General features: G+C 40.8%; 1 protein-coding gene across 10 annotated transcripts in view; it reads left to right on the top strand.

Moving 5' to 3' along the window:
• Positions 1 to 26,728, top strand: part of CADM1 (cell adhesion molecule 1) — a 325,352-nt gene that overhangs the window by 253,822 nt on the left and 44,802 nt on the right. For all 10 annotated transcript variants that reach the window (XM_072822114.1, XM_072822110.1, XM_072822118.1 and 7 more), the window contains 4 exons: positions 5,424 to 5,570; positions 7,363 to 7,515; positions 14,244 to 14,381; positions 16,426 to 16,584. In XM_072822114.1, the coding sequence (XP_072678215.1) occupies positions 5,424 to 5,570; positions 7,363 to 7,515; positions 14,244 to 14,381; positions 16,426 to 16,584 (597 nt within the window). The remainder of the gene's footprint in view (positions 1 to 5,423; positions 5,571 to 7,362; positions 7,516 to 14,243; positions 14,382 to 16,425; positions 16,585 to 26,728) is intronic.

Here is a 26,728-nt window from a genome sequence, read left to right as displayed (position 1 = left end):
TTTTCCCTCTGGTTTTCAACAGAATCTTAATTTTTTTTTCTTTTCCTGAACCGTACTTATTTCTAGTGCTAGCTCTCTAAAATGTTAGCAGGAATTGTGGGGCCTCCCTCAGTGATGGTTTTTATTGGCTAGGGGGTAAGGGTGGTTCTTTCAAGTTGGGCACATACCTAACGCGGTTATAAAAATGGGGATCCCACAGAAAGGAGAATGCGGGAAAAGCCATTTGAAACTTAAGACACAGAGGACTCACCAATAAAAAAGGTTTTCAAAAACAAGTGTTGTGACTCTTTGGAAAGTTGAAACTTAGATATCTGTTGGGGTGGGGGAATTAATAATCCCTAGCCTTTAATTAGTGCAGAATTTCAAGAACTATGGTGACTCTTTGAAGTTAATGACTACGTTGATCTTTGGCAGGGTTTGTTCATTTGGGGAGGTTTTGGTTTTGTTTTGCTTTACAGTCTGTATTTTTGGTTTGGCTTTTGCCTATTTAGACAACCTGATTGTGCTGATTTCATGTTAGATTCAGTCTTTCATTCAGCAGAGGGGAGAGGAAGGAAAGGAAAATAAAAAAAAAGGTTTCCCTAATATGATTTTGTTACTGACAGAGTAGGTCAAGGGACTCTATTTGCTCTTTCTCTGGGCAAACTGTCTTCCCAGTTAAGAGTCATCTGTGTTCTTCGGTGTCAGTAAGAGTTTACATAGTTGCCATAGTATAAACCAAATTCTGTTCTAACTATGACTTGCCCTTTTATTATAGACTTGACTGGAGAGACTCCCCTGGTGTAAATGAAGTGCTTTCTTTATTAACAGCCAGGCAGCGGGGGCGAGCTCTTGGTGCTGGCAAATGCCCGCCATGCACTGGTAATAAAGTCATTCTCCAGGGGCAAAGTGTGCTGAGTGCTGAAAGAAAGAAGCCGTAGTAAACAAGGTGTTTTACATTCAGGACAGTTTCTCTCTCATCTTCAAGTGTGTAATTGTGTTCTGGATAAATTATGGAAATTAAAAAAAAAATCAGAAGTTGCTCATAGGGAAATAACCCTCTTTAAAAACAAGTAAATTTTCCAAGACGGAGCCAATAGAACCTTGGCAACGGATTCTGATGTTGGGTGGTTAAAAGTACAGACTGTATGGGCCAGAGAAGCTGACGGAACTGAGTTCGAACACCAGCTCTGGCACTTTGCTGAATTACATTAGGCAACTTATTTGAATTTCTCCAGGTCTGCAGTTCTTAACTTTAAAAGTGGAGGTATTGAAAAGTCCAGGAGTTGGAGAGGGAAACATGTGCAAACCAAGCAGCACAGTGCCTAGTGCCAGAGAAAACGTTTGTCTCCTTCCGTGCTTCTCATTTCAGCTCTGGCTCTCAGATTCGCCCCATCACCCCCTTCAGGTGGCCATATCGTGGATGAAGTAGATTCCAGTCAATGCTGGTGTTTCGTGTATTGCCCTGGAAATAGAGTCTGTAACCAAATGAGGTTTTGGAGAAGAAATCTATGAGTTAAGCCAATTGAAGATTGAATGAATAGGGGATTTATGAGCTAGCAGCATCTTCACTCCCACTCCAGCCCTAACCAACTCTGCTGAAATGGTCTTCACTAATCATCGAAATATTCTTTTTTTTTTTTTCCTTAGACAATATGCTTTCTCTGTCCTGTAATAAACATCCTAGCAACTTCTGGTTTACCGCAGGAGACTTGCTTGTGAGTGAATGGGCCTCTCTGGCACTAGAGTTGTATTTTTAGAAACTGGAAGGCAAATCGAGGAAGTTATAGGGACTATAGTTGCTGGTATAAATAAAAATCCAGTTTTATTCTGTCTCTTAAACTTGCACCCATATACACCAATTAGCAGTCAAAAATGTCTCTACATGTCAGACATTGTTCCGCCCTTAAAATAAATTACCTTGCTGTTAACAGCCTTATTTAATGGTTGTGGTATATTGTACCTGCTTGATTTCTTTCACCCAGAACATGTGCTATTTCTGCCTTGACAGTATATCTGCTAATTGAGTTTTAGGAAATCAGCAAGTTTTTTTTTAAAATGGATTATTTAAAAAAAGGCATCTACGTTGCCTGTTTGTACCCTTCTGCTACACATCAAGTTGTGTTTTATAACAACCTAATTGTCATGATATCTATTTCAAGGGGAAATTTATCAAGTCACAGTGCACCCTTCTGTTTGGAAGAAATATTTGAGCATGGGAGCAGAAATTATTTTTACATAAAGGCTTCAGGCAGTTAAGAGTACTGACATACAAATCGTATTTTCATCACTGTCATTCACATTCGGCGCCTCAAATAAATAGGTCATTATTATTCCATTGCAGCCATCCTATGGCGCCTCCAAGTATGGAGCTCTATTTAATATAACTGTCCAGCTGACCCACGTAATTTATTGGTGATTTTTACAGTGACATTCTTGGGCCACCACCATCAGCCAAGGCACTTTGATCTCTTTCAGCAAAATACTTCATTATCACTTGTAATTTTTTAGCATTAGTATCATAACCATGTTAACATAGCTAGGAACTGTCATTTTCTTGAGACTCTGGATTTGAGGTTGGCTTTAGCAATTTGAAAAAAATAATGCAGTAATGATTTTGATACCACCATGGATTTGCACAGTACGCTGTGTGCCAGAGCAGTGCAGATGGCAGAAATTTTACCTGAATGACTTAATCATAACATGCTAAAGTGATCTGGTCTTATTTTCCTAATTATAAGTAATAATTAAGAATGTGTAGACTTTTTAACACACAAAACCCCTCTGATTCTGTTTTATTACTTTACTTGTGCCAAACACAAAATCCCAGTCAACCCCTCTTTATTCTCATCTCCTATACAAATGTTTGATAGACTTTGTGTCGATATTGGTGCTATCCAGAAAGAATATACCAGCATGCCAGAGAAAGACTAACACGAAAAGGTACAGTTAGTTCCACAGGAAGTATTTTATTAGGATCCAGTTGAATTGCAACTGGCTTTTAAGTTCCAGTACCCACAAGATGGTGGTCAGGACCTGCAAGGCGTGGTTGGCATTGAAGGGATTAAGGCCTATCACTAGGTGGCCTTTCCATAGGTTCTTTTTATAAATGGAAGATTCTTACTTACGTTGGTAACAAATATCTTTAGAGAGAGGAAATCTACCCATGACCCAATAGAGACCCCACTTGGTATCCTAATCTCCTCAAGGCAAGCCCTGTGACTTCAGGGGGCAATACAGCATTGGAATTATGCAGTTTAATTTTTCCTTAATTTTCTTACTAGATTAGGTTACCCCAAGGAAATAAGGGTATCGTCTTTCCTGTAGATACTTTTGCCAGAGCCAGTCAAACCACCTCGAAAAGCATGTTTGATTGGCAGGAATTCCCCTTTCGTTGTTCTTTTCTCAAATCTGGGAATACGCTGCTCCCTCCAGCTGGCTTCTGAATTCTGCGTTTGTCACAGTGATCTACAGAGGGAAAAATAGGCATTCATTCGTAGGGTTGTTTTGGGGGTTTTTTTGATCACCTTTTCTTTTTAAAATTCTGCAACAATTCCACAGCATTGTTCAGCCACTGAGCTTTCACTGCTGGATCAAGCTAGGGAAAATATACCCCTTCTGCTCACTACATACATTCTCCCACTTCAGTTAATTCCCTGCATCAGAGATCATCTCAAGGGTGGGTTTCACATGGGTTGGCTCCTCAAGCACCAAGAATTTTTGTTTGTCTGTGGTTCTAATAGTTTCGTCCTTATCTCCTATTTCCTTCCGTCCTGGTCCTCTGTCAGAAGCTAGTCTGTTTCTAGGTGGATTTGGCTTAAAGCCATCTCAGAAACCCTTCTCACACTTCTTCTCTGTGTCCTGCCAAAAAAGGATCCTTCAGCAGAAATACAGTAGCAGGTGGAAATCTTCCATTTATTCTAATTGCATCTCTATGCATATGCTCTCCCACAGTCTTCCTCTCTTGCAATAGTATTTATCTTTGACCTTTGTTCCTAAACGCGACAAAGTTGGGTTTGGGGTTTTTGTTGTTGTTGTTTTTGTTGTTTGTTTGTTTTGGTGGGAGGAGTGAATGAACTACCCTGATCTACCCTGGAAAGCTTGGGAAGAGGGACCGTGGGTCTTCATTCTTGTATCCACACTACTCAACACATGGACTTGCCGAATCAATGTTGGGATGTGACAACTAGAGAAAGGATGGCGATGATGATGGCAGCCACCATTTATTCAGTTTTATAAGAAACTAGACAGTGCTAAATGCTTTATATTTATTACCTTCCTCAGTCCTTCTGACAGCTCTGTGAGAGGGCTTTGAATTACTGTCCCCATTTTGCAGATGAGAAACTGGCTCAGGGACTTGAAATACTTTACTTGAGATCATACAGCCAAAAAGCAATCTTCCTCTCCCCTTCCTGATCGACCATTACACCCATTGCCCGCTCTACGCTTTTTATTTTGTAAGTGAAGATTAGATAGCAGTTTTCAGCCACGTGGCAGCTTCTGAAAGGCCTGTACACGTGCCCTATATTTCTGTATCCTCTGCTGTGCCTGGTGCAGAATAGGACCTTCCACAATTACTTCATCTTTTGCTTTTGAACTGAATTCTCCTCTTCTACCTGTGCTGTGGATCATAGGGGACATTCATGAGGGGCCCTGGCTGCTGTCACTAATCATAAAAGCAACAAACGAGAGCAGATCTGGAGAGAAGCCTTCTATCACTAGATCTGAAAGCCTTGACTTTTGGACATGTTCTGAGGGATAATCTAAATGGCTAGATGGGGGTGATCTATGGAAGGGGCATGGATCGGGCCTGCCTGGGGCTTTGAGTGAGTCATGAAGGCCTAAGTTTCAGAGAGCAGAGTAATAGGCTCACATATAAGCCTTCCCAGGATTTGATTGGGATTCCAGGACTCCAGAGAGGTCCTCACTCACAAGCAGTAAGCAGCTGAACTGCCTATGCCTTGGGAATGTCGACATCAGCTAACAAGATGAGATTATTTACTGAGCCCTCCTCCCTTCTTGTATTAAGTGGCACCTTGAGTTTTCTGTGAGGCGACCAAATAGCTTAACTCAAGGGCATGTGAACTGAGGTTGAGTATATGCTTCTCCCCTACTCCATTCGTGAGAGCTGCAGCTTCTTAGAAAAGTCAGCTCTCTGACCTCTCCATACCTTTCCAACACTCTCCTTAACTGGTACAAGATACTGGAGCCTGGGACATTGGCATCACGACTGTTGATAACTTGTTGATTCCAGGCTTAGTTGCATTTTGTCCTTGGATCTCTCTGGGATTAACAGGCTCATTTTGTGGCCTGCAGAGGAAGAAAGATGGGAACCACACCAATGTTGCTCTTAATACCCATTTTTGATTACCCTTCTTGTCTCTCATTATAACTGCACCATTAACCAAATTTTAATTGATGGAAATTTTCTTTTTTTTTTTAAGGTGATGGACAGAATTTGTTTACAAAAGATGTGACAGTGATCGAGGGAGAAGTCGCAACCATCAGCTGCCAAGTCAATAAGAGTGATGACTCTGTGATTCAACTGCTGAATCCCAACAGGCAGACCATTTATTTCAGGGACTTCAGGCGTAAGTTTCCATCTCTGTAGCGTTAGGTGGCAACTTTTTTTCCCCTACATGTTGTCTTGATAAAGAGATTGCCAAAGCCTTCTTTTCTAAATTTAATGTTAGATGCTTAAAGTTTAGTCAATTCTTCAGAGGGAAGAAGAGACATGCAATCATAATCTTTCTACTTAATAGAAACCTTGAATGGTCCCTTTTAAAAGTAAAGCAGTCTTACTTTGCAATAGGAATTGATTGTAGTAATTCAAGGTGAATTGCAATTGAATCCCAAATACTTAGCTGACACAAACAACTCAAATAGGGGAAGGCAAGGAAAATACAGCATTCTGAAGGGTAATCTGTTTGGTTTGAAGATGGAAGTTTCCAAGATAATGCGTGCCTATACAGACAAAACCAAAATCTCTTATCGCCATAGCCTCTGGTAGAGAGAGGTTATCACGTGCTGAAATCTTACTAAATGTAATATCCCAAAAGTTAATCATTGAAACTTAATTGTATATCCTAGGAATGGTTCAAATGGATCTCAGAGCATAAAAGGACCAAGAATCGGGCCTTTCAAAAAATAGCTCCTTGAGACCATTGGTACCTAATTGAAGCAGATGTCGAGGAATGTCCCTTCACATCTGCTTGTTCACATTCTCCCTAATGCCCTAGAACATTCACGAACTATGGAAAGAGTTGATAAAACTAAGGAACATCTAAGAGGGAAGATGAAGGGAAGTAAAAGAAGAGGAGCCAGCCATTCTTAGAGTGAATTTTTGTCATTGTGAATGAATCACGCCTCTGCCAAAATTAACCTAAGGACTTTAAAAGTGAATATTTGAAATTAATAAAAAGCCCACATACATTACTTTGGTGGTGACTGATTTCCTACTTCCTCACCCATTTTCTATTGTGAAATTGAATGTAGTTAGAAAACTGTAGGCTGTCTTAGGCTCTAGGAAGCCCTAGATTATGGACTTTGGACAACTCTACCTCCAACCATACCAAATGCAAAGGTGCATCCACATTAAATTGGGCTGTTATGCTATGAAGTGGTTTTTTTTAATTCCATTTTGTTTTTGAAATTAATAATAATGTCATTTTTGTTTTCGTAATTTGGAACTGCTTTTTTTTTTTTAAGATCAGATTTTGAGGGACAACTCAAAAACCTGTAGGTCCTACTCCCTGAAATTTCAGTGCCCAAAGGGGGAGCTTACAGCCTGCACTTTCCTTCTGTTTTTTGTTTGTTTTTGTTTTTTTTTAAGGTTTTATTTATTTATTTGAGAGAGAGAGGGCAAGCATGAGCAGGAGGAGAGGTAGAGGGAGAAGCAGGCTCTGCAGGAAGCCTGACACAGGGCTCTATCCCAGGACCCCAGGATCGTGACCTGAGCTGAAAGTAGACACTTAACCAACTGAGCCACCCAGGCACCCCATCCTTCTCTTTTCACTTTACTGAACTGCAGTAGAAAAATCTGAAACAATTTATGAATAAGTGGTGGAAACTGACAGCAAGGAGCATGTGGGGTGTGTTTGTGTGTGTGTGTGTGTGCACGCACATACACCCACAGACCCCCATGTGTGTCAGTTTCCTTTCGGACAAGGTTATTTGTCTACATGCAGTTATTGCAAAAGCCCAAAATAGTAGTTCAAGAAGTCTAAAGAAGGACCCAACAGGTACACACAGATGTACTCGATTCTTCTTCTCTATAGAGGCTTTTCGAGTCCCCTTTCTCCTTTCTCCTTTCTCCCTTCCCTAGGTAAGGAAGATGGGCTATCATCTTCCTCCTCATCAGTAACTCTGTGTTTTGTTCCACAGCTTTGAAGGACAGCAGGTTTCAGTTGCTGAATTTTTCTAGCAGTGAACTCAAGGTGTCGCTGACAAATGTCTCAATTTCGGATGAAGGAAGATACTTTTGCCAGCTCTACACTGACCCCCCACAGGAAAGTTACACCACAATCACGGTGCTGGGTAAGAAACTCGTGGGGTGGTGTCCTGGGAAACGGAATAGGGTGGCCCTTACTACCAGATGGCTTCTGGCAACAAGGAAGAGGTTAATGGTAAATTTTGCTCTTCAAACCTGTTTTAGGAAGAATCACCACTCATCTTGCTAAATTTTAAAAATAGCCTATTTTACCAAACACTCTTAAGGAATGGCAATCAGCAGTCTCTGTAGATCCCACCTGCTCCTGAGTTCCAACCCTCAAGCTTTAGAAGCAAAGATCAAGAGAATTTAGAGCCCTCAAATGAACCACTCCCCACATGAAATGCCATTGCTTCTAACTGCCGGGATTTCTTCCCCCTCCGTGCAGGAGAGGAGGAGGTGGGCTGCTATATCCATACCCTGTGGCAGAGCTCGATTATCAAATCTGCTTAATGATTCTTCCTTCTGAGTTACATCTCATTTAATATTGTTGATCTCCTTATCTTTGGCTTTACTTACTGCCTGTGTATTGCTTATACTCTAGATCATGCTTTAAAAATCATACCCCATGAACACACACTTTGCCACAAATTGCAACCATTGGACATAACAGAATTGAGAGCTTCCAGTGAGAGAAGGGTGATAATAAGCAAGGACTATTGACAGGCTGCTAAGGACACTTCTAGTGAGTTGGATGTCTTTCGTTATAATCACAAGATTGTGATTTTTCAGGAAAATCCCAGTAGCTAAGTTTCCATATTTAGATTTTGATACAGTCAGCAGATATTCCTGTGTTGACAGTGGTATGAATTAGTCCCCTTCTGGACAAATGTGTACACCAGTGCATAACACCAGCTGATTTTGATTTTTGAAACTGAGTTTTCAAGGACGTACACTCTAGCATGAGGCAAGATCTCTGATTTACACCTTCAGAAAGATGATGAATCAAAGTCTATTTGAGGCGGCAGAGTGCAGCTTTTCGGTGTAATGATATGAAGATTAAGGAGGAAAGATAAATATGAAGGACGTTTCTGCTTGGTGTGTATGAACATGTATGTATTTATGGATGTACATTTTGGGCTGCTGCCTCATTACTTTGTTTAAACACAGTTGTAAAAGGGAAAATATTTTTTCATTCATTAAACTAAAACATGTCCCTAGTGCTTCCATACATGTTCTTGATAGGAGGGATACTGATTTGAGGAAGTCCTGTTTCGTATCAGTCCACGCAATTCCTCCTGTGGTCTGTGTTGAGCAATAGATGGCTTTCAGGTGGACACGGCTGCTTTAATTTTAGCATTACGCTATATTAGACCTGTAGCAATAATAAGCGTAAAAGGTTTTGCTGGGATGAGTTATTTTGGTATTTTGCAGGTGTGCCTTGAGGTTTTCTGTCCACCTAACTGTTCAGAAGTATTTGAAAACACTGTGCAACCAGTGACTCATTCCAATAAAGCAGATTGCAAGCTGACCATCATCCACCCACTGACCCATTATTGGCCATGGCCTTTCCAAGCCTAACAGCCATGGAATGGAATATACTTACAGCATTCTGAGTTTTCAGAGCGTTTTTTCTACATATACCTTTGACTATGAATATCTTTCAAAGGAAGAAATGATAATAACAGAGATGAGCCATCTTGCCCGGGTTACAAAGCACATGGTACAAGTCTAGAATCATAGACTCTGAGGTAGACCCTACTGTTCCATCTCACAACCTTTGTGTCTTTTAGCCTGGGTTGTTTTCAGTAAAATCCCAAATGCTGCCGTTTTGTGACTTTCCCCTGAAGGGGAACATCTTTTGTGACAGGACTGCCTGTCAGTTTCCAGAATCTGGTACATTTGTTCTCGGACATGCTGGATTGGGCCAGCTTGACTGAATATACCCGGTGCTTGGGAGGCAGCATGACAGCACTAGACTTTGAAGAGGCATTTATGCCTATAATCCCGTTGGAGGTCTGATTATTCTAGAAGTAATAGGTTCCTGCTTGTATTGTATAGAAGCATTAACTTAAACATACTTGAAAGTAATATTAGTAGATGCTCTTTCTGCAGATATTATGTATTCATTTAATATTCTTTCTGTGGAATTGACTCTAGGATTCTTTGACGGAGTGAAATTGTTGTCATCAGTGTTTGAGTCTTTCATATTCCAAAATCTGACAATTTCCACTGATACTCATATATTCAAACCTTTTTCCTAAGGTTTAGAATTTTCAGATATTCTAATGAATGAAGAGTGATCTATTAGCATCTTCGCTTCTATCTATGGTTCTCTGAAAAGGACTCCATATATACTTACACAGCTGTCAAACTTCTTGATAGGTTGAAGATGCTGATTTTAGTGCATGTGTCTATTAGTTGTTTGAAGCATTCAGCAAAAATTTCAGCATAATTATAAGACGTAGAGATGGTTATTTGTTAGTTCTATTACATGTATTATCTTATCCATGTAAAAACTGAAAACTCTCCAATGATTTTTTGCATGCATTTAGGTGCCTTTTAGGATCTCCATTCACTCCTTTCACTAGCGAGTTTGTTCCTTTCTCTAGATCGTAGCGTAGGACTCTCTTATGCTAGTATTCGTGGAAACAGTGGAACAAGAAAGAGAATACACCGCTTGAAGATAAATATAGTTACTGATAATAGCAGCTAATATTATTACAGTCCTGTCCTTCTAAGATTAGTGTTCACTCTTAAGATTCCAGGAACAGGAGAACCTAATTATTTTAAAGGGTTTTGGAGTGAGATTTCACATACTGATCAGCTTTAAGACTCCTCTTTTGTTGTAATTAACGTGTGACTCATCTTGATATTGCTGATTTTTTTAATGTTGTAGGCGTAATGTTTATAATGAGCACTCTTATAGATTTGAGGTTAGCTGAGAAGAACCCTGACATTTCTTTGCTATTTTCTAGTATTTTCCCCTGTGATTTTCATTCAGGTTTTCATCTGTGTGCACCTCCTTACATACATCTTTGGTTATTTTCATTAATGGCCGCAGGCAGTTTTTACTAAATGTGTCTGTTTAGTAGAGCACGTATAAGTGTATTCTCTGGTTAGTAGCAGTTTTAATTCATTTTTTCCCACAAATGGATTTTTATACTTTACAAACCACTTTTGCATTAGAGCAGATGTCGTGGAGTTGAAGGGAATACAGGATACTTAATAGGCCAAAATAAACTTGAAGTTTTTCTTGTCCAGCCTCATTTTTCCAGAAAGACCTAAATCACCTCACTTATATTTTCCAAAGCTTTCTTGCTCTTGAAAAAAAGATCATGGGGCACCTGGGTGGTTTAGTGATTGAGCATCTGCCTTTGGCTCACTTCATGGTCCTGGGATCGAGTCCCAGTCGGGCTCCCCGCAGGGAACCTGCTTCTTCCTCTACCTATGTCTCTGCCTCTCTCTGTGTCTCTCATAAATAAATAAGTCAAATCTTTTTTAAAAAAAGAAATCCGAGACATCACCTTGATAGTGAACATCAATAAACCATTGTGACTCACATTATCAGGTTTGATTTTAGATTTGCAAACCACGCAACTCCCACTATACTTGGCTGTTTCTTCTTCTCATCTTAGTAGTCAGAAACCCTGGCCACAATGTGGACTTGGGGGGAAAAAAATCACTCCACTCTTTCTCAGGATGCTCTTCTCCATCACAAATAAGTCCTTTATTTTTCTGCACTGGTTTCATTTTCCAAGATGTGGCAGTTGTCCACACATTTACTTTAGCCATGAAGTTAGATGACGTCAGCTCTTCAGGAACGTGACCTGAGGACCTAGCACGAGTATAGGCGCCCACCCCCGCCCCAACCCCAGAAGGGTTAGGGAACTTGACGTCATATCTGTTGCAAGAGAGGAAGAAGCAGCATGGACAATGCCAAACAATAGATAATCTGTTACAGAGAGGATTGCTGCTGGTCAGGCTCTGAGCCTCCAAACAAGATCTAACAGGCATTGTTAGGTGTTCCCCTGGCCTCATTTATATGTGTGCTCTTCCATCTCCTTCCTTTGAGCCAGCAAACGTTAGTGGTAATGCAGAAAGAGCATGCCAAACAGTCGTCTCCATGCCCACCTCCATCTTACAGAGAGAAATACCACTGAGGAGGAACAGCTAACAGCGGGTAGGAAAAGCCTGTGATAAGGTGAGCTGAGCTGTCTTCAGAGGCCCAGCACGAACAAGGAGAGAATGAACGAAAAGAAACTCAGGAACACGCAGGAAACAAATGCCTAACAAAGCCTGTGCTAGAGGCTGGGTACCACTGAGACTTGACAGTGCTACATGCCAGAACCTTCTAACAACTCCTGGATTTCTTCCCGTCACGATTCCCAGGTCACCACAGAGCCACCATCAAGGTTTTTCTCCAGACTTACCCAAGCAAGCTGAAATCCATTGGACTCCATTGCCCTCTTTGTCCTATCCAAAGAGGACCACTTTCCCTGAGTCTCCCCTACTCGGTTTGAATTTCCTTAGACCGAATACTATCTCTTCAGTCACCGCACTCAGTCACATTTCTCATTGGGCATCATGGCAGATTCCAACATCAGAAATGATTTTTTTCTTTTTTTTTTTTAAGATTTTATTTATTTATTCATAAGAGACACAGAGAGAGAGAGAGAGAGAGAGAGAGAGAGGCAGAGACACAGGCAGAGGGAGAAGCAGGCTCCATACAGGGAGCCCGATGTGGGACTCCATCCTGGGATCCCAGGACCATGCCCTGGGCCTAAGGCAGGCATGAAACCGCTGAGCCATCCAGGGACCCCCAGAAATGATTTTCATCACTCTACTTTTACTTTTGTCTGAACCTTGACAGGAATTATTGTTGTTTGACTTTGATTCCTCCGTGTGTGTGTGGCAGGGTGCATATTCCTAGGTCTTTATTCTTTGGTGGTTTCGTCGTCTTGCCTCTCAACTTTGTTCCTCTTAGCTCACAAAGATCTTATTTTCTTCAGGCTTGGGCAGTCTTTTTCTGACATTTGCTCTCGCAATAGCATTTTGTTTCAATATTTCTGTGATAACCGCACTCAGAATTTGGTAGTATTTGTTGGTCCAAAACCTGTAGTCTCTGTGTATTCCCTACCAACTCTCGAGGTGTGTGTGATGAAAATCTATAACCATTCTGATTGTCATCTGGCAAGAATATCTACATTCAGGAAATAGCGAGCTAAGTCGTCCCATTTACTTTTGTCACTGCCTTTCTGTGTCTCTTAAAATGCTGGCAGATGTGCAACTCCAAATTGGATGTTAGACTATATCTCTTTATGCTTTTTTTTTTCTTTAAATGTAAGTCAGGGTAGTTCTTTGCCATGTTTAACTACTCATTTTGGCCATATCACTTTGGCAACACATGCAGTTGAGCAAATGTGTTCTTTTTCTTTTACACAGGGAACAAAGAATAGGCCCACTTTTGCTCTAATAGTTACCCCTCCACACACGCACACCCCACATACTGTCTTGCTGAGAAACATATGCAACATATCATTTTCCTTTTCCATCGTTCTCTGTAGGAATTTTCAAAGTGCTTCAATTCAATGTAAAAGTCTTCCTGTACACAGAATTTTACATTGGACTCCAACAGTTGGAAATCCCAAATACATGGTTTAATCCCATAATTTATTGAAGCAGTATCAGAGATTTATTATTCAACTTGATCATCAGGATGGCATGTTTATACATATTTAATTTCTTGTTTCTCTTCTGAGTTGAGAAACTTATTAATCATAAGTCTCAGAACTGTCTTTGCTTATTCATGGTGGTCAGGGCACATAGTCTGAGTTTCGCTGTGCTGAATTCCATATTCTCACTGATTTTTATTTCAAGAAGCTCCATCTTGAGGTAAGGTTACACCTGATGTGAAGTCTCACCGTCAACTCAGTTTCATAAAAGATAACATGCTTTCTTGCCATCCTCATCATCCTACATACTCTAGATTTGATATTCAGCATTTTAGCCCCCAAATATTTTATGCTGACCATCTCACTGCATTTGCTTAATAGGCTTAAAGAAGAGTGATTTTAATTCTGACATATCAAATGGACTTGCAAGCACTTAATAGTCTTTTTCACCTTTGCTTCCTAAAATCTGAAGCATTAGATTTCAGAACATGGAAAAATTAGAGCAAATTAACTGGCATGTCCTATCTTACCACATCTTCCTATCCAGTGGATTTTATTACTACCCCATCCATTGGAGGACGTGATTGTATTCCAGTTCTCTGCATATAATTTGAAACTGAATGAAACTGTTTCTAAGCACAAGTTTTCCATGTGTTTATGGTGAGTGATTCTTTTAAGGGACTCCCAAGTTTTTGATTTTTACTAGTTGTCTTTAAAATCTTTCATATGAAGATTGAAACCCAAAGGTTGAGTTCAGGGAGAACTGGTCGTTTCATATCCTTCCAGATAAGGATAATTTCATTAGTATCCTCGTCTTTTATATCTGTATTCTGATTAGTTTTCTATTAACCGATTGATAACTAACACCACTACTGTTATAACTCGGTCACTCATGACTTAGGAGTGGGAAGCTGGGCATTTTACAAGATAACTGTAGGAGAGAAATTCTAAATTAACAACTTTCATATAATTCACGTTCTTTGATGATGACTTTGTACTTCTTTTTTTCCCCTCGGGTGGCAGTTCGTTTTAAATTCCCATCAGGAATGTCTGTTAGTTGTCTCCTCTTTTTGATAGCAGTGGTGCTCGTTTCTAATGAAAAGAAGGCTATGTGCAGAAATGGATTCTGTGTTTAAAAAGCACATGTGTTTAATTTGTAGTCCCACCACGCAATCTGATGATCGATATCCAGAAAGACACAGCGGTGGAAGGTGAGGAGATTGAAGTGAACTGCACCGCCATGGCCAGCAAACCAGCCACAACCATCAGGTGGTTCAAAGGGAACAAAGAGCTAAAAGGTGAGGTTCAGGCTGCCCTGTCCTGAAGTACTGGATGGGCACCTGATTCCAGCGGGGGTACACCTTGGTGGAAATTAAACATACATGCAAAACATGCCCCTAAAGCAAAAATGTCCACTTCGATAGGGTTTCTTATCATTTACCAAATGTAACTGAAGCCAAAGCATAAAGGCATTTTATTGAGTCTAATGCATATCCTCCTCCTGTGGTTTGAGGGTTTGTGATGATGGGTATTTCTCGATTTTTATTCAGATGCTCAGAAAGAACTAGAACTCTTTATATTAGGAAGAGCCACTGTTGGAGGTATCCCCTGAACTCCAGCTGTCCGTGTTGTACCTCAGTTCTCATTCACCTTGTGACCTAGGGGGGATCAGCACCTCAAATTCTCATGTTAGATGTTAAAAAAATTTAAAAATTTTTTTAAAAGTCTAACAGTCTTCATGGTGAATTCCAAGTTATTCTAACATGTGTTACTATGCTGTCAGCTTGCTGACTGTGTGCTTTCCTGCAGGGTCAGGCATGCTAAGTGCAGTAAGGATTATATCCTAATTATGGATTTGAAGGCCCTTTTCTCATCGTGGACTCTCTAACTCACTTGCACGTTTCACCAGCCTGTTCTTTTGCAAAGCTTCTAGTTCGTGATAGTGGTGCAGGCCGATGTTTTAACGCTACTCCCCATCCTCTCTCCCTCGGCCTAGGCCGCCCCAGGTTTGATTCCTGTACCTTCAAATATCTGCCACCTTAGCCATCGCGTGGGCCACAGCCTGTCCCCTACTTGACCCTTTTGTGTCTGTCATCCTAAATTAACATGTGTGTGGGCATTCCTACCCCTTCCTTTTCAAGATTGCCTTGCAAGTGGTACCAGGGGCCAAACAACTCTGGTCATTTGCCAGGAATGCCAGCTGTGTTTAGCAATCTCTGCTGAAACGGAGATATTGATATTACAGATTTTATGGGATTCTTAGGAAGATGAAATGAGTGAATGAATGTTGGTAAATCACGTAGTGAGTATCTGGGCCAAGGTAAGTGCTCTGTGTGTGCTTGTGGAATAAATCAAGAGTGCCAGGAAGACAAGAAGAAGGCCTTTTAGAAAGGGGATATAAAAATCTATATCTAGAAACAGACAAATCTATATATAACAGCTTAAGTTTCAAAAAGCTTGCTCTGTTTTAATCTCCTATTTCCTAGGTATGGTTTTAGAAGGAAGGAGTTTTTCATTTCCCCTCTGCTTTTCTAAGTGAATTGAACCATTAGATGTGTACCGATAAGTACAAAACATTAAAAGAAAGTTAATGGTGCACCATGTCCCGGGGAGTGCCGAGTTCAGGAAAGAGGCCGCCTTGACCTATTCATCCCATCCGGAAGCCTCCTCCCTCCTTTTCTGGGTGTTCTTGGACATGTCTCCCATCTGGCCTGAAGCCTCTATCTTACTTTGCTCTACCCGCTGCCACTGTGTTTTTTGTGGTCTTCCAAAAGTCTCAGAGTTTAAACATTTCAATTACAATTTCAATTATGTAAATCCACTTAGTTACTTTCCCTCTTAATTGTTTCTGATGGGGGTGGGCAGAGGGGGCTGTTTATATCTCTATTCCTGATTGAATTACTTTGGAGATTTGGATGATGTCCTGGAATTTTTAAACTGCATGACAGCCTACTAGATGTTTCAAGTTCAGATGGTGGTAGGGGTGAAAAGCTCTTCTCTTTTCCTCCTCCAGAATGCCATAAGCAGTCAGATGGCAAAGTGGTTCAACTTTCAGCTGCCTTTTTGTGGGAGGTTTTTAAGATAGAAGACAACATATGTAATATATTTAAATAAAAATAGTATATATTATGTGGGGTAGAAATACAGCTTACATATATCCTCTACAAGGTTGAAAAGTAGAAAATTATAATTTTGTCTGTTATCTACCCACTGCTTACCCTTATCCCAGTGACTTCCATCATCTTGTTAAAATAGCTCTGTTGGGGCGGGGAGAGGAGTCTGTTGAAACAGTGACAGAGATTCACTTAACTCTGATTTCTTGGTATATTCTGTGTTCCCCAGGCAAATCGGAGGTGGAGGAGTGGTCAGACATGTACACTGTGACCAGTCAGCTGATGCTGAAGGTGCATAAGGAGGATGACGGGGTTCCAGTGATCTGTCAGGTGGAGCACCCTGCCGTCACCGGAAACTTGCAGACTCAGCGGTACCTTGAAGTACAGTGTGAGTACCTGTCTTAGTCCGGTCAGGCTACTGTAAGAAAGCAGCACAGATTGAGTAGCTTATAAGCAACAGTAATTGATTCCTCACAGCTCTGGAGGCTAGGAAGTCCAAAATCAAGGTGTACCAGCGTGGTTCTGTTCTAGAGAAAGCCCCCCCCTTCCTGGGTCATAGCCATTGCCTTCATGCTGTGTCCTCTCAGGGCAGAAGGCACTACAGATCTCCAGAGCTGCTTTACAAGGGCACCGATCCCATTCATGGGGGCTCCACCTTCATGACCTGAGCACCTCTCAAAGGCCCCACCACCTCATATCATCACACCAGATGCTGGTATTTCAACATAGGAATTTGGGGAGGGAGGGACACAAACCTTCATTCAAATCATAGCAGCACCTGAGTATTTTATCCTGAGGACATAGAGTAGCAGTGGCTTACAAATATTTCAGAAGCCACTTATTGAATACATATGTTTTATATAGAATAGATAGAGTTTATATCTTGTTGTCTTAGTAGTAAAATAATCAAAGGATTATTTTATTGAAACACTGCCATATTACAGCATGCCAATGAGGATTTTCAAAATACTACATTTAACCCAACTGTAGAACTTTAAAATGATTCCAATCTGTTCTGCCACATGACTTAGCTAATTGTATTTTATGAATATTGAGTATAATCATTTCTATGTCAACTTCACAATCTAGAGTAGTCCCTGACACTTTCTTAGGCCCCGCAGAAGTACCAAACTTTTTTTAAATTTTTGTAGAGGGGCTTTTATTCCCATTCTACACCAGTATTTTGTTTTAAATTGCATGTTCTCTTCCATTTTTAGCTTAAAGTATAGCAATGAGTTTAAAAGTGGAAGTCTTTGGGATCAGTGCCACAATCTCAATGGCTTCATCAATAATAGCTAGATCATGGTGAGTGAGATTGTGTCCTCACTGTGCCCAATGAAGTAAAGACACTCTCCTTATTTTCTCTCGGGACTCTACGGCCTGCCAAAATGTTTTCTGCACAAAACCATCCTTGCAGCAGAGTCGTGGCCAAGTAGCCAATGTCTCTGCTTTTTATCAGAAGGCTTCTGTAACTGAGCCTCTGAAAAATTGGAGGTGATATTTGAGTGTGCGTAGTGGGAATGTTGGAAGAATTTGGTTGGAAAGGCAACCACAGAGTGTCTGACAAAGGCAAAGCATTAGCATCTATGAATTCTTCCATTAATTTCCTACGGCTGCCATAACTAATTATCACGACCTTTGTGGCCTAACATGACACATGTATTCTCTCATAGTTCTAGAGGACAGAAGACTAAAATTGAGGGGTTAGCAGGGCCACACTTCCTCAAGGCTCTAGGACGAGAGCTTTCCTTGCCTTTTCTGGCTTCTGGGGGTCCCAGATATTCCTTGGTTTGTGGCCGTGTCTTTCCAGTCTCTTGCTTTGTCTCACCACGGGCTTGCCTTCTCTTCTCTTCATGTCTCTTATAAGGGCACTTACTGTTGGAGTTAGCATCCTCCCAGCTAATCCAGAATGGTCTCATCTCAAGATCCTGAACTTGATGCCATCCGCAAAGACTTCTGTTTCCAAATAAGGCTATATTCACAGGTTCCGGGGCTAAGAAGTGAGCATATCTTTTGAGGGCCACCGTTCAGCCCACTATAGTCTTCAGCACATGTGTGAAGCACATTGCCTGTGCAAAACAGGGGCCAGGGAAAGGTGTAAACAGTGGCTTCTAATTGCTTTTCCACCTTTTGACTAAAATTAAATGTAAAAAGTTGCTACTGAGACACCAGTCCCATTCTAACCTTTTCTTACTCTGTGAGTTTGGCTCAATTTAACATTACATAATGCAGGTTTTTCTTGTTAATTCATTTCATCTCCTTCATTATGTAGCTTCATTATGGGCATCATGCTTATAATTTTCATATCACTAAAACTATTGTGGTGTAATGTCCCTATAATGGGAAAACAGAAATGATCAGATATTATCTAAATTGGCAGATAGTAGATTTCTTGTGACTTTGTTAATATGTAATTCATTTAAGCAAACTTAATATCCATTAACTTTCCTTGTAGGGGCCCATTAGCTTTAATAATACATTAACTCCTTTGTGAAACCTGAGTAGACATTCACCCAGTCTCCACCCTGAACTCTTCCAGTGTCCCCAGAGCATCTTCCACATAGTATAGCCCCACCCACCTTGAAGTTACACTCACCTCCAAATGTAAAATATTTTAAATACTGTACCTCATACCTCTTGGAAGACTTGATAATGATCTTTTTAAGTCTTGTCTTCCATATTCTGTAGATTCAAGAGATTTGTCCTTCTAAGAAAAAGGAATAAAGCTCCATATCTGAATCCATTTGCATCTTAGAGTTCTGCTTCAGCCACAGGGAATTGACCAATGCCTTCCAAAAACAAAGACACACCTATTGATCATTTTTAACTCTTTTTTTTTTTTTTAATTTTTTTTTTAATTTTATTTATTTATGATAGTCACATAGAGAGAGAGAGAGAGAGAGGCAGAGACATAGGCAGAGGCAGAAGCAGGCTCCATGCACCGGGAGCCTGACGTGGGATTCGATCCGGGGTTTCCAGGATCGCGCCCTGGGCCAAAGGCAGGCGCCAAACCGCTGCGCCACCCAGGGATCCCATCATTTTTAACTCTTAACACAGTACTGTTGCAGGGTTCTTGTCTCACAGAATCCAAGATTCATTCTCACAGGCAATAAGGTGAAATGAAGTGAAAGTTTATTAAGGGAAGGTGAGAACAGAAAGGAAAGCCCTCTAGAGTGAGAGGGGTCCAGGATGGGTTACCACGGAAGGATTTTATGGTTGGTCGTTTATAGAAAACTAACCAGGAAACTTTGGTAAATATCTCATCTATAACATTTAAGACAAGGTAGATTTGTAAATACTAGACAAGACAGTATCTTGTCTGTATTTAGAACAAACAAGATAGATTTATTATATTCCCTTCTTTCTGGTTAATATCTTGTCTATAACTTTTCTGCACATCTGGGATTTCTGTGAGCTTGGTAACAGAGCCCCCTACCTGTCTCTCTCTACCTAGTCTCACCTGTCCCTTACTCAGCACCTTTTTATGGGAGACTACTGTTTTGTGTTTTTGGTTTTTTTATCCAAAGTGAGCCACGCGGGTATTTTATTCTTGATACTTCATTTTTCAGAATGTACATAAAGAGAAAGTCTTTTTACGTAAAAAAAAGGGTCAAGAATTACCAACCATTATATTAATCTGAATGGGAATTTAGAGTCTTCTTTGACATCTTAAATATAACTCTGTGCTCAGGAAAGTCACCTGATAGTTCACACTACCCTCCATTCCTGGAGCACTACTGACAACATGATGGACTCAACTAGGAATTCTTTAAGTAGCTCCTCCAGACACGACTGGGGTCCTCGACATCATTTCCCACCAGCATTACTCTCCTGAACACCTTTGCAATAACAAAAAAGCCTCATGCATTTGGGCACCAGGGCTTTGTTGGTCATTGGCCCTCGCCAGTGGTTCCAATTCCATCCCTCTCACGGCACACTCTCTCTGCAGACAAGCAGCACCACGTCTTGATGGCAATGAGGAGAGATCCTTAAACACATGAGATTTAGCAGTCTATGTGGAGATGGAATTTTGGGTACTCTGTGAGGAGCACTAGACCCTCATTTTGTAGTTAACCCAAACCCTTAGCATCAGTTGATCTTAACCTCCTTTAAAACCCATTTAAAAGTCCCATAGATCTGAAGAAGATGAACAGAATCACGTAGCCACCATGTTTTACTTCCAGTTTAAGGAGTCTGTTTATCCTACAGAGTTATTCTAACTCCATTTATTCAAGGACTAGTTTTCCCAGATCCATGGGCTGTCCACACAGTTAAATGAGTTAAATGAACTCATTTAGAATTTGTCTTTAAGTCACTTTATTGCTTTTCCCTAACAAAGACCTGTGGAAAAAAACATCAAATTAGGAATTTTATTTTGCTCTGTGTATTATGTTTAATAAACATCAAAATAAATATATGGCTTTTATTTTTAATGTCCTTTTGTATATTACCTAAAAAAGTTTTTTTTTAATAATATCATTTATAAGCATTAGATTATCACCAGAAAATACTGAACTCATCTATGAACCTCAGATTAAGAACAACTCTTTTTGGTAAGACTACCCTGGGGGAACTCTAACCTGATGGAACTGGTTATTCATTATACCCACTTGGTTCAGTCCTGGCCCACTTGACTCCATGAAGCCTTCTGGAAACCATTCTCTGCCTCATCTAAGACCAATGGCTGTTAACCAGGATGTGAACAGGGTTAAGTGACAGATAGTGAATTTGTGTTCTGTATAAACTACATTGTTTTATTTTTTTAAGATTTTATTCATTTATTCATGAGAGACACAGAGATGGACAGAGACATAGACAGAGGGATAAGCAGGATCCCTGCAGGGAACTCGATCCTAGGACCCTGGGATCATGACCTGAGCCAAAGGCAGACACTCAACCACTGAGCCGCCCAGGTGCCCTAAACTACATTGTTTTGAGAAGATATTTTTTAAAAAGGAAACAACGGAGACCTTCATTGTGTATCGTTAAACAGCATACCTTAAATCTGCCGGGGAAAGGATGAGCTGTGAAGTGGAGTGTTCCTATCCTGCCTAGAAGACAAGGCTTGAGCTACAACTTGGAATTGCTTTTGTCTTGTGGATTTAAGTCCTAATTAATTGAACACAGAATTTTGCAGTGTTTGTTTGTGAGGACCCTTATTTGTGGTACCAGGAGAAATTGTTGTGCCCAATTATGTGAAAAATCAGCCAGATGTGTATGCTGTCATACTTTTAATAATCTTTAAGTTCTTGGTGAGTACAGATATTAATTGTGTAGCATGCATTGAAGTGATTAACATCAATGTAATTTATCATCTGGAGATTTCTGAACATAAATAAATGAGTTGTTTTGTTCAGCAAGGTGTTGACCCCTTCAGAATTAGTGAATTAAAGCCCCCCCTCTTTTTTTATTATAAATATGAAAAGCACCACAATCAGCCAAGTGTTCAGTTATTTGATTTTCTGGGGCATTAGCCGCTCTTGTTTGTGACATTTCCCTGTTGGGTGCTCGTTTGCAAGCTCATTAATAAGGTTTTCTCATAGGAACGTTGCTAGGAATGAAGAACATACAGTAGGGCTCTTAGTTTTCCAGCTTTCATTGTGAGGCTCAGCAAGGCTACGGCAGCACACAGCTAAATGTTTAAAACAGAAAATAATTATGCGCGGAAGCTAGAATTCAAAGCTCTTGTGCCTCGGATGCAAGGCAGAGAACAGTTTTGCCTTTAATGTTCTGAGCTATATAACCCTAAATTCCTTCTGTGCATTTTTTTCCTTCTGCGTGTCTGTGTACGTAGCATTGCTCAAATTTACAACATGGTTGATTATAGCAGAGCGTGGTACAATTGTAGCACGGTTAGTGGAGCTTCAGATCTGAAGGAACGTACTCTTGTCAAATAAAAGCCTGTTTAAAGGAGAACAGTTCACTGTCTGAGCGTTAAAAGAAAACTGTTTAAATAGCATCAAGGTGGCAACACATAGCGACGTAAGCTGGGAATTCAAAGAAGAGCTGTGACCCTCAGTATGGAATTCAGATTGCTGTGCAAAGTGGGAAAAGCCTCACTCTGGACTGAGGTGAATCTGAAGCTCTTGAATTGCTGCTGTGTGTCTTTTGCTCGCCCCCATCACAGCCCTGCTCTTTGAAATGTTGTGCAAAAATCCTCATCTTGTGAGGGTTTTGTGTGTGTGCATGTTTGTTTAAAAGAGAGAGAGAAAACGAGAGATTGAGATGAGTTTTGAAAGGGAGAATGAAAACAAAGACTCTAGAGATGGATGTTTGAATACCTTCCCTCCTCTGATTATTCATCTGATGGTTAATTGCGTACGTAGGCATCATTTTCAAAATGAGTTTTATTGACTTCATATAAGCAGATATTTTGTAAATCCATTTTCCTGTTCATCCAGGGTCCAGAGAAGACTAGATTTTGTCTTTCATTCCCTCAATTGGGGGGAAATTGGGCATTGAGGGGATGATCAAAACCTGTTCTCTATCTGTGCCAAAATAAATGTTTCTCTGGTATCGACAGTGCCCTGCAGTGAAGGAGGGAGAAAAACCTGGAAATAGGAAAGTCTTTCTGCTTGGAGTGAAGGATGAGACATCGTTTCCAAGAGCAGCTCCCGTATCCATCCTCCCCCCATCATTTCTCTTCCCAGATTGTATTCTTCAAAGCATAATAGCTGGTGTTTCCCGACTTGGCCTGTTTCTCTCTGATCTCCAGTCTCGTCTTTGAACAGAATACGTTCTTCCTCCCACTCTCCCTTCCTTTTATTTTTTTTAAAGCCATGAATTGAGTTTCGGGGAAGTTATTTCAGTATTTGTTATTCCTCATGGAGACCCCCTGATTGAAACGAATGTTTAAGCTGTCATTTGCTGCGTTATCACAGAGCAGGGGCGGGGCCACATTCTTGATATTATTGACTCCATAGCTTGTGCATGGAGCATTCTGCAGCACCAGTGGGGCAGGAGGCTGAGGGACCAATATTGAAAGAGTGAGTGTCAGGCCGTGTCTGTTTGAATGACACGAGCTGTCAGGTAAGAGAAAGCCACCATCCCTACCTTCTGAAGTCACTCTCGGTAGATAGAGGCCCCTTACTAAGGACAGTCTGTCCACATCTGCTGTCTGACCTCATGTATTTGGGGAAGATACGTCTCTGTGGCTGTGGACATTGAGCATTTCCACTGTGAAACTAGTTCTCCTAATGTTTTTAACTCAAGGTCATATTTCAATTCTGTGGAAGGTTAAATGGTTGTGAAGTTAAAATCTGAAAATCTAAAATGAGTGGTCAGACAACATCCTTTATGATTTCCCCTAAGATCCCACCTTAGAGATACACCAGAAATACTAAATAAATGCGTAGTGAAATGGAAGCATGTAAATCAGAACACCTGGGCTGAACCTCAAATTTTGGGAGCTGGATTGACCTTCCAGAACAATGGTATGATTATATTTTGCCCTAAGGGCTGTTGAAGTGATTCAACAGGGAGGCCAGGAGACTGGGGTGACTCTTATGCCTCGGGTCGCCTACGGGAGCAAACCAAAACCTCAACCAGAGTCCCCAGGCTCCCAAGAAAATGAAGCTGAAGCCACCACCAATTACGAACAGCCAGCTAGGCTTTCCCCAAATGAGGCAACTACTTAAGCCACAGCCAATCAAATAATAGCCCTTGCTTTGCTTCCTTGTCTTCTCTGTAAAAACCTTGCCCCTAGCTCCGGTGGCTGGAGCATTTTCAGTTTGGTATTGCCCTATTTGAATCCATGAATGCTCAAATAAACTCTCAAAAATTTTAATGTGCCCAGTTTATCTTGTGACAAGGTTAAGATATATTCCATGATCTAATTTTTTTTAAAGTCAGTAGTCACACTTGGAATAGGAGTCCATGCCCTTCTGGTATTTCTCCACTTTCTTATGCATTCATTCACTTGGTAAGCAAGTATTGCGTGCCTACTGTATGTGCCCAGGGACCAGGATACAAAAGACAAAAAACTTTGCTTCTTACAGAGCTAACTTTCCTATGGAGAAAATCATGCTAGAAGGCTTTTCTTGTCCAGTGTTCACTTTAAAATTTTAAAGATTTCTCAAAAATAGGGAAGAGTGCTCTGTAAGTGTGCTACCCATTTCAAAAGCACTGGAGACATAACTTTCTGTTGCAACATCACAGAATAAAATTTGATTCTGTTGGGTAAACAGCAATTTCAGTATCCACAAAACTACTTGCAAGTTGCAACAGGAAGAAATTGCGTTCTACTGGAGTGATGTGGCACGTGCTTTTTGGTCCTGCATCTCCCACCAGATTTGACCCCTCCCACTCCTAATAGCTTACCCTCCTCTAGAAGCACAATTGCATTGTGGTGGTGGTGGTGCTCGGATTCAGACAACAGATATAACAGCAGAGGGTCCTTCACCTTGCAAACAAACAAAATAAATGGTAGTGAAAATTATTCGTGAATGTATGATGACATTAGAAAATAAATCTTGCAGGATGTGGAACTCCTCTGAAAGCTCGGTGTGACTGTTCTTGAACCAGACTCAGTCACCTCCTGCTACTGGACACTGTCTTCCTTCGGTGTAAAGCTGGCCTCTCCCAGCAATCCAGACAGCCATATGACGCGGGGCCGATTCTTGCCTTGAGCTTTAAAAAAAAAAAAAAAAACTAATACTCACCAAATCTCAGGTTAATCGCCGCATTGTCATGTTCCTCCAACCTGCAGTAATGCCCCATGATTGACAAAGACTCTCCAGTTGATGCTTTCCCCACCTGAATGTACAGGCCCAGACCCAAACTTCTCTCCGCCATTCTGATACATCTGAGTGCTCGCTACCTTTGAGTTCTCCCTGGTAGGGGTCCATTAGCATTTGCTACACAGGCATCCAGTCCACTCTAACAGATATTTGGAATATTGGACAGAATCCAATGAAGGCCTTGAAGACCCTGTGTCCCAAAAGCAGTTGCAAGACCAAATTTGCACCCAAACCCTTGGGTCTAGTTGCAGTCAATGTATCGAAGGACATTGGATGCCCACATTCTTTGATATAGAAATTTGTGGGAGTGGGAGTGGGTTTGGGGAAGTGTCAGGAGCCCCTGGGATAAGTTTCATGCTGGGATATCTGGTGTCTTCCTCCTGCCTCAGCTCTACTCCTGTCTAGGAAAAGGCAACAATGACCTCCTAGGTGAAAGGAAATTGCAAAGTGCCCTTTTATTTTTTTTAATAAATAATTTTTCAAACCTGCTACATTAATGTTGTGATCTAGAGAGAAGGAGATGATGACTTTTCATTTACATAGGCAAGTGAATACAGGTTACAGAGTCTCGAGCTTCATCTTCTGGAAAGATCACAGAACGTGGTACAAGGTCAGACTGGCATGAAATCAATTGTAATCTGCCAGCAAGCCATTCTAACCTCTTTAAGAGTTTCCTTTTATATATATTTTTCCCTTTATAGAGAGAGCAAAGTACATTTAAAGAAAGTCTCATCAAATTGGAATGTCTTTCTAATATTATTTTTTTAATTGGTTGCTCCTGCAGTGTGACCTAAGGCCTCCTGGCATTTAACCCTCTGTGCTACTGACTAATGAATGAATTTTGTCTGCTCTAAGAGTCTTGCTAAATGTCTTTCATGGGGTTTTTTAGAAATTACACTATTATGAAAACCTCAGATCCCTCGACCTAATTGATTGGCTGTTGGTGATGCCATCTCTCTAACTATAATGTTCCATAAGTGCACAGACCTAACTATTTTTCTTATTTTTATATAGCGGTTCCATTTTATAATGACATTAAGCCATTCTGGGCGATACATTTCTGGGCAGTTATTGCACTTGGGTAGAAAGTGTCATCTGGCTTGTAGCCTTGTGCCTTACAACACCAATCGAGGCGTAAAATGATCACCCAGAAAATGTACTGGGCCTTACCTCATTACTTAAAAATAAATCTTAGAGTCTGGGTCTGTCTCAGAAAAGCTTTGGTGGGTTATAACGTTTGATTTATGAACATAATTAAAATATAAATGATGAGCTTTGGGCTATTCAGTCAGCCATCTGGATTGTGCAGGATTTTGACATACTCACATTGTAGTCAGGATCTTCCTAGGAAAATTTAACCTCCCTGAGTTCTACAGGCACCACTGGAATCCCAGAAATGTCTAGTCCACCTGTTGAGCATACCTGAGCTCTTTCAGGGCAAACGAAGGGGATCGATCTTGACATGGAGACTGCCGGAGTGGTTTGTAGGCTGGGCATGAAGATAGTTCAGCTGCCCCACAGTCAGATAATATGCCTATAAATACTGCATGTGTCAACAGAGGAGGACATTTTTCTGTATAATACAAACAAGATTAATGTTTACCTTTTCAACTAGCTATTAAGGTAACCGTGGCAGCTGTACCCATAAGTAGATGGTAGATGTTTCTCCAGGAACCTGAGGAGTAAATTGGGAAAATCAGTTATCAAAATTGAGGGTGCATTTTCTATGGCTTAGTATGTTGTGTGTGTGTGTTTTTAATATAAATTCCAGGTACAGTAAATCCTTAGCTTGCT

Source organism: Canis lupus, chromosome 3 (assembly GCF_048164855.1).
Source record: "Canis lupus baileyi chromosome 3, mCanLup2.hap1, whole genome shotgun sequence".
NCBI classification, from domain to species: domain Eukaryota; kingdom Metazoa; phylum Chordata; class Mammalia; order Carnivora; family Canidae; genus Canis; species Canis lupus.
Note: the sequence above shows the minus strand (reverse complement) of the source record. Positions and strands in the feature narration are given on the sequence as shown.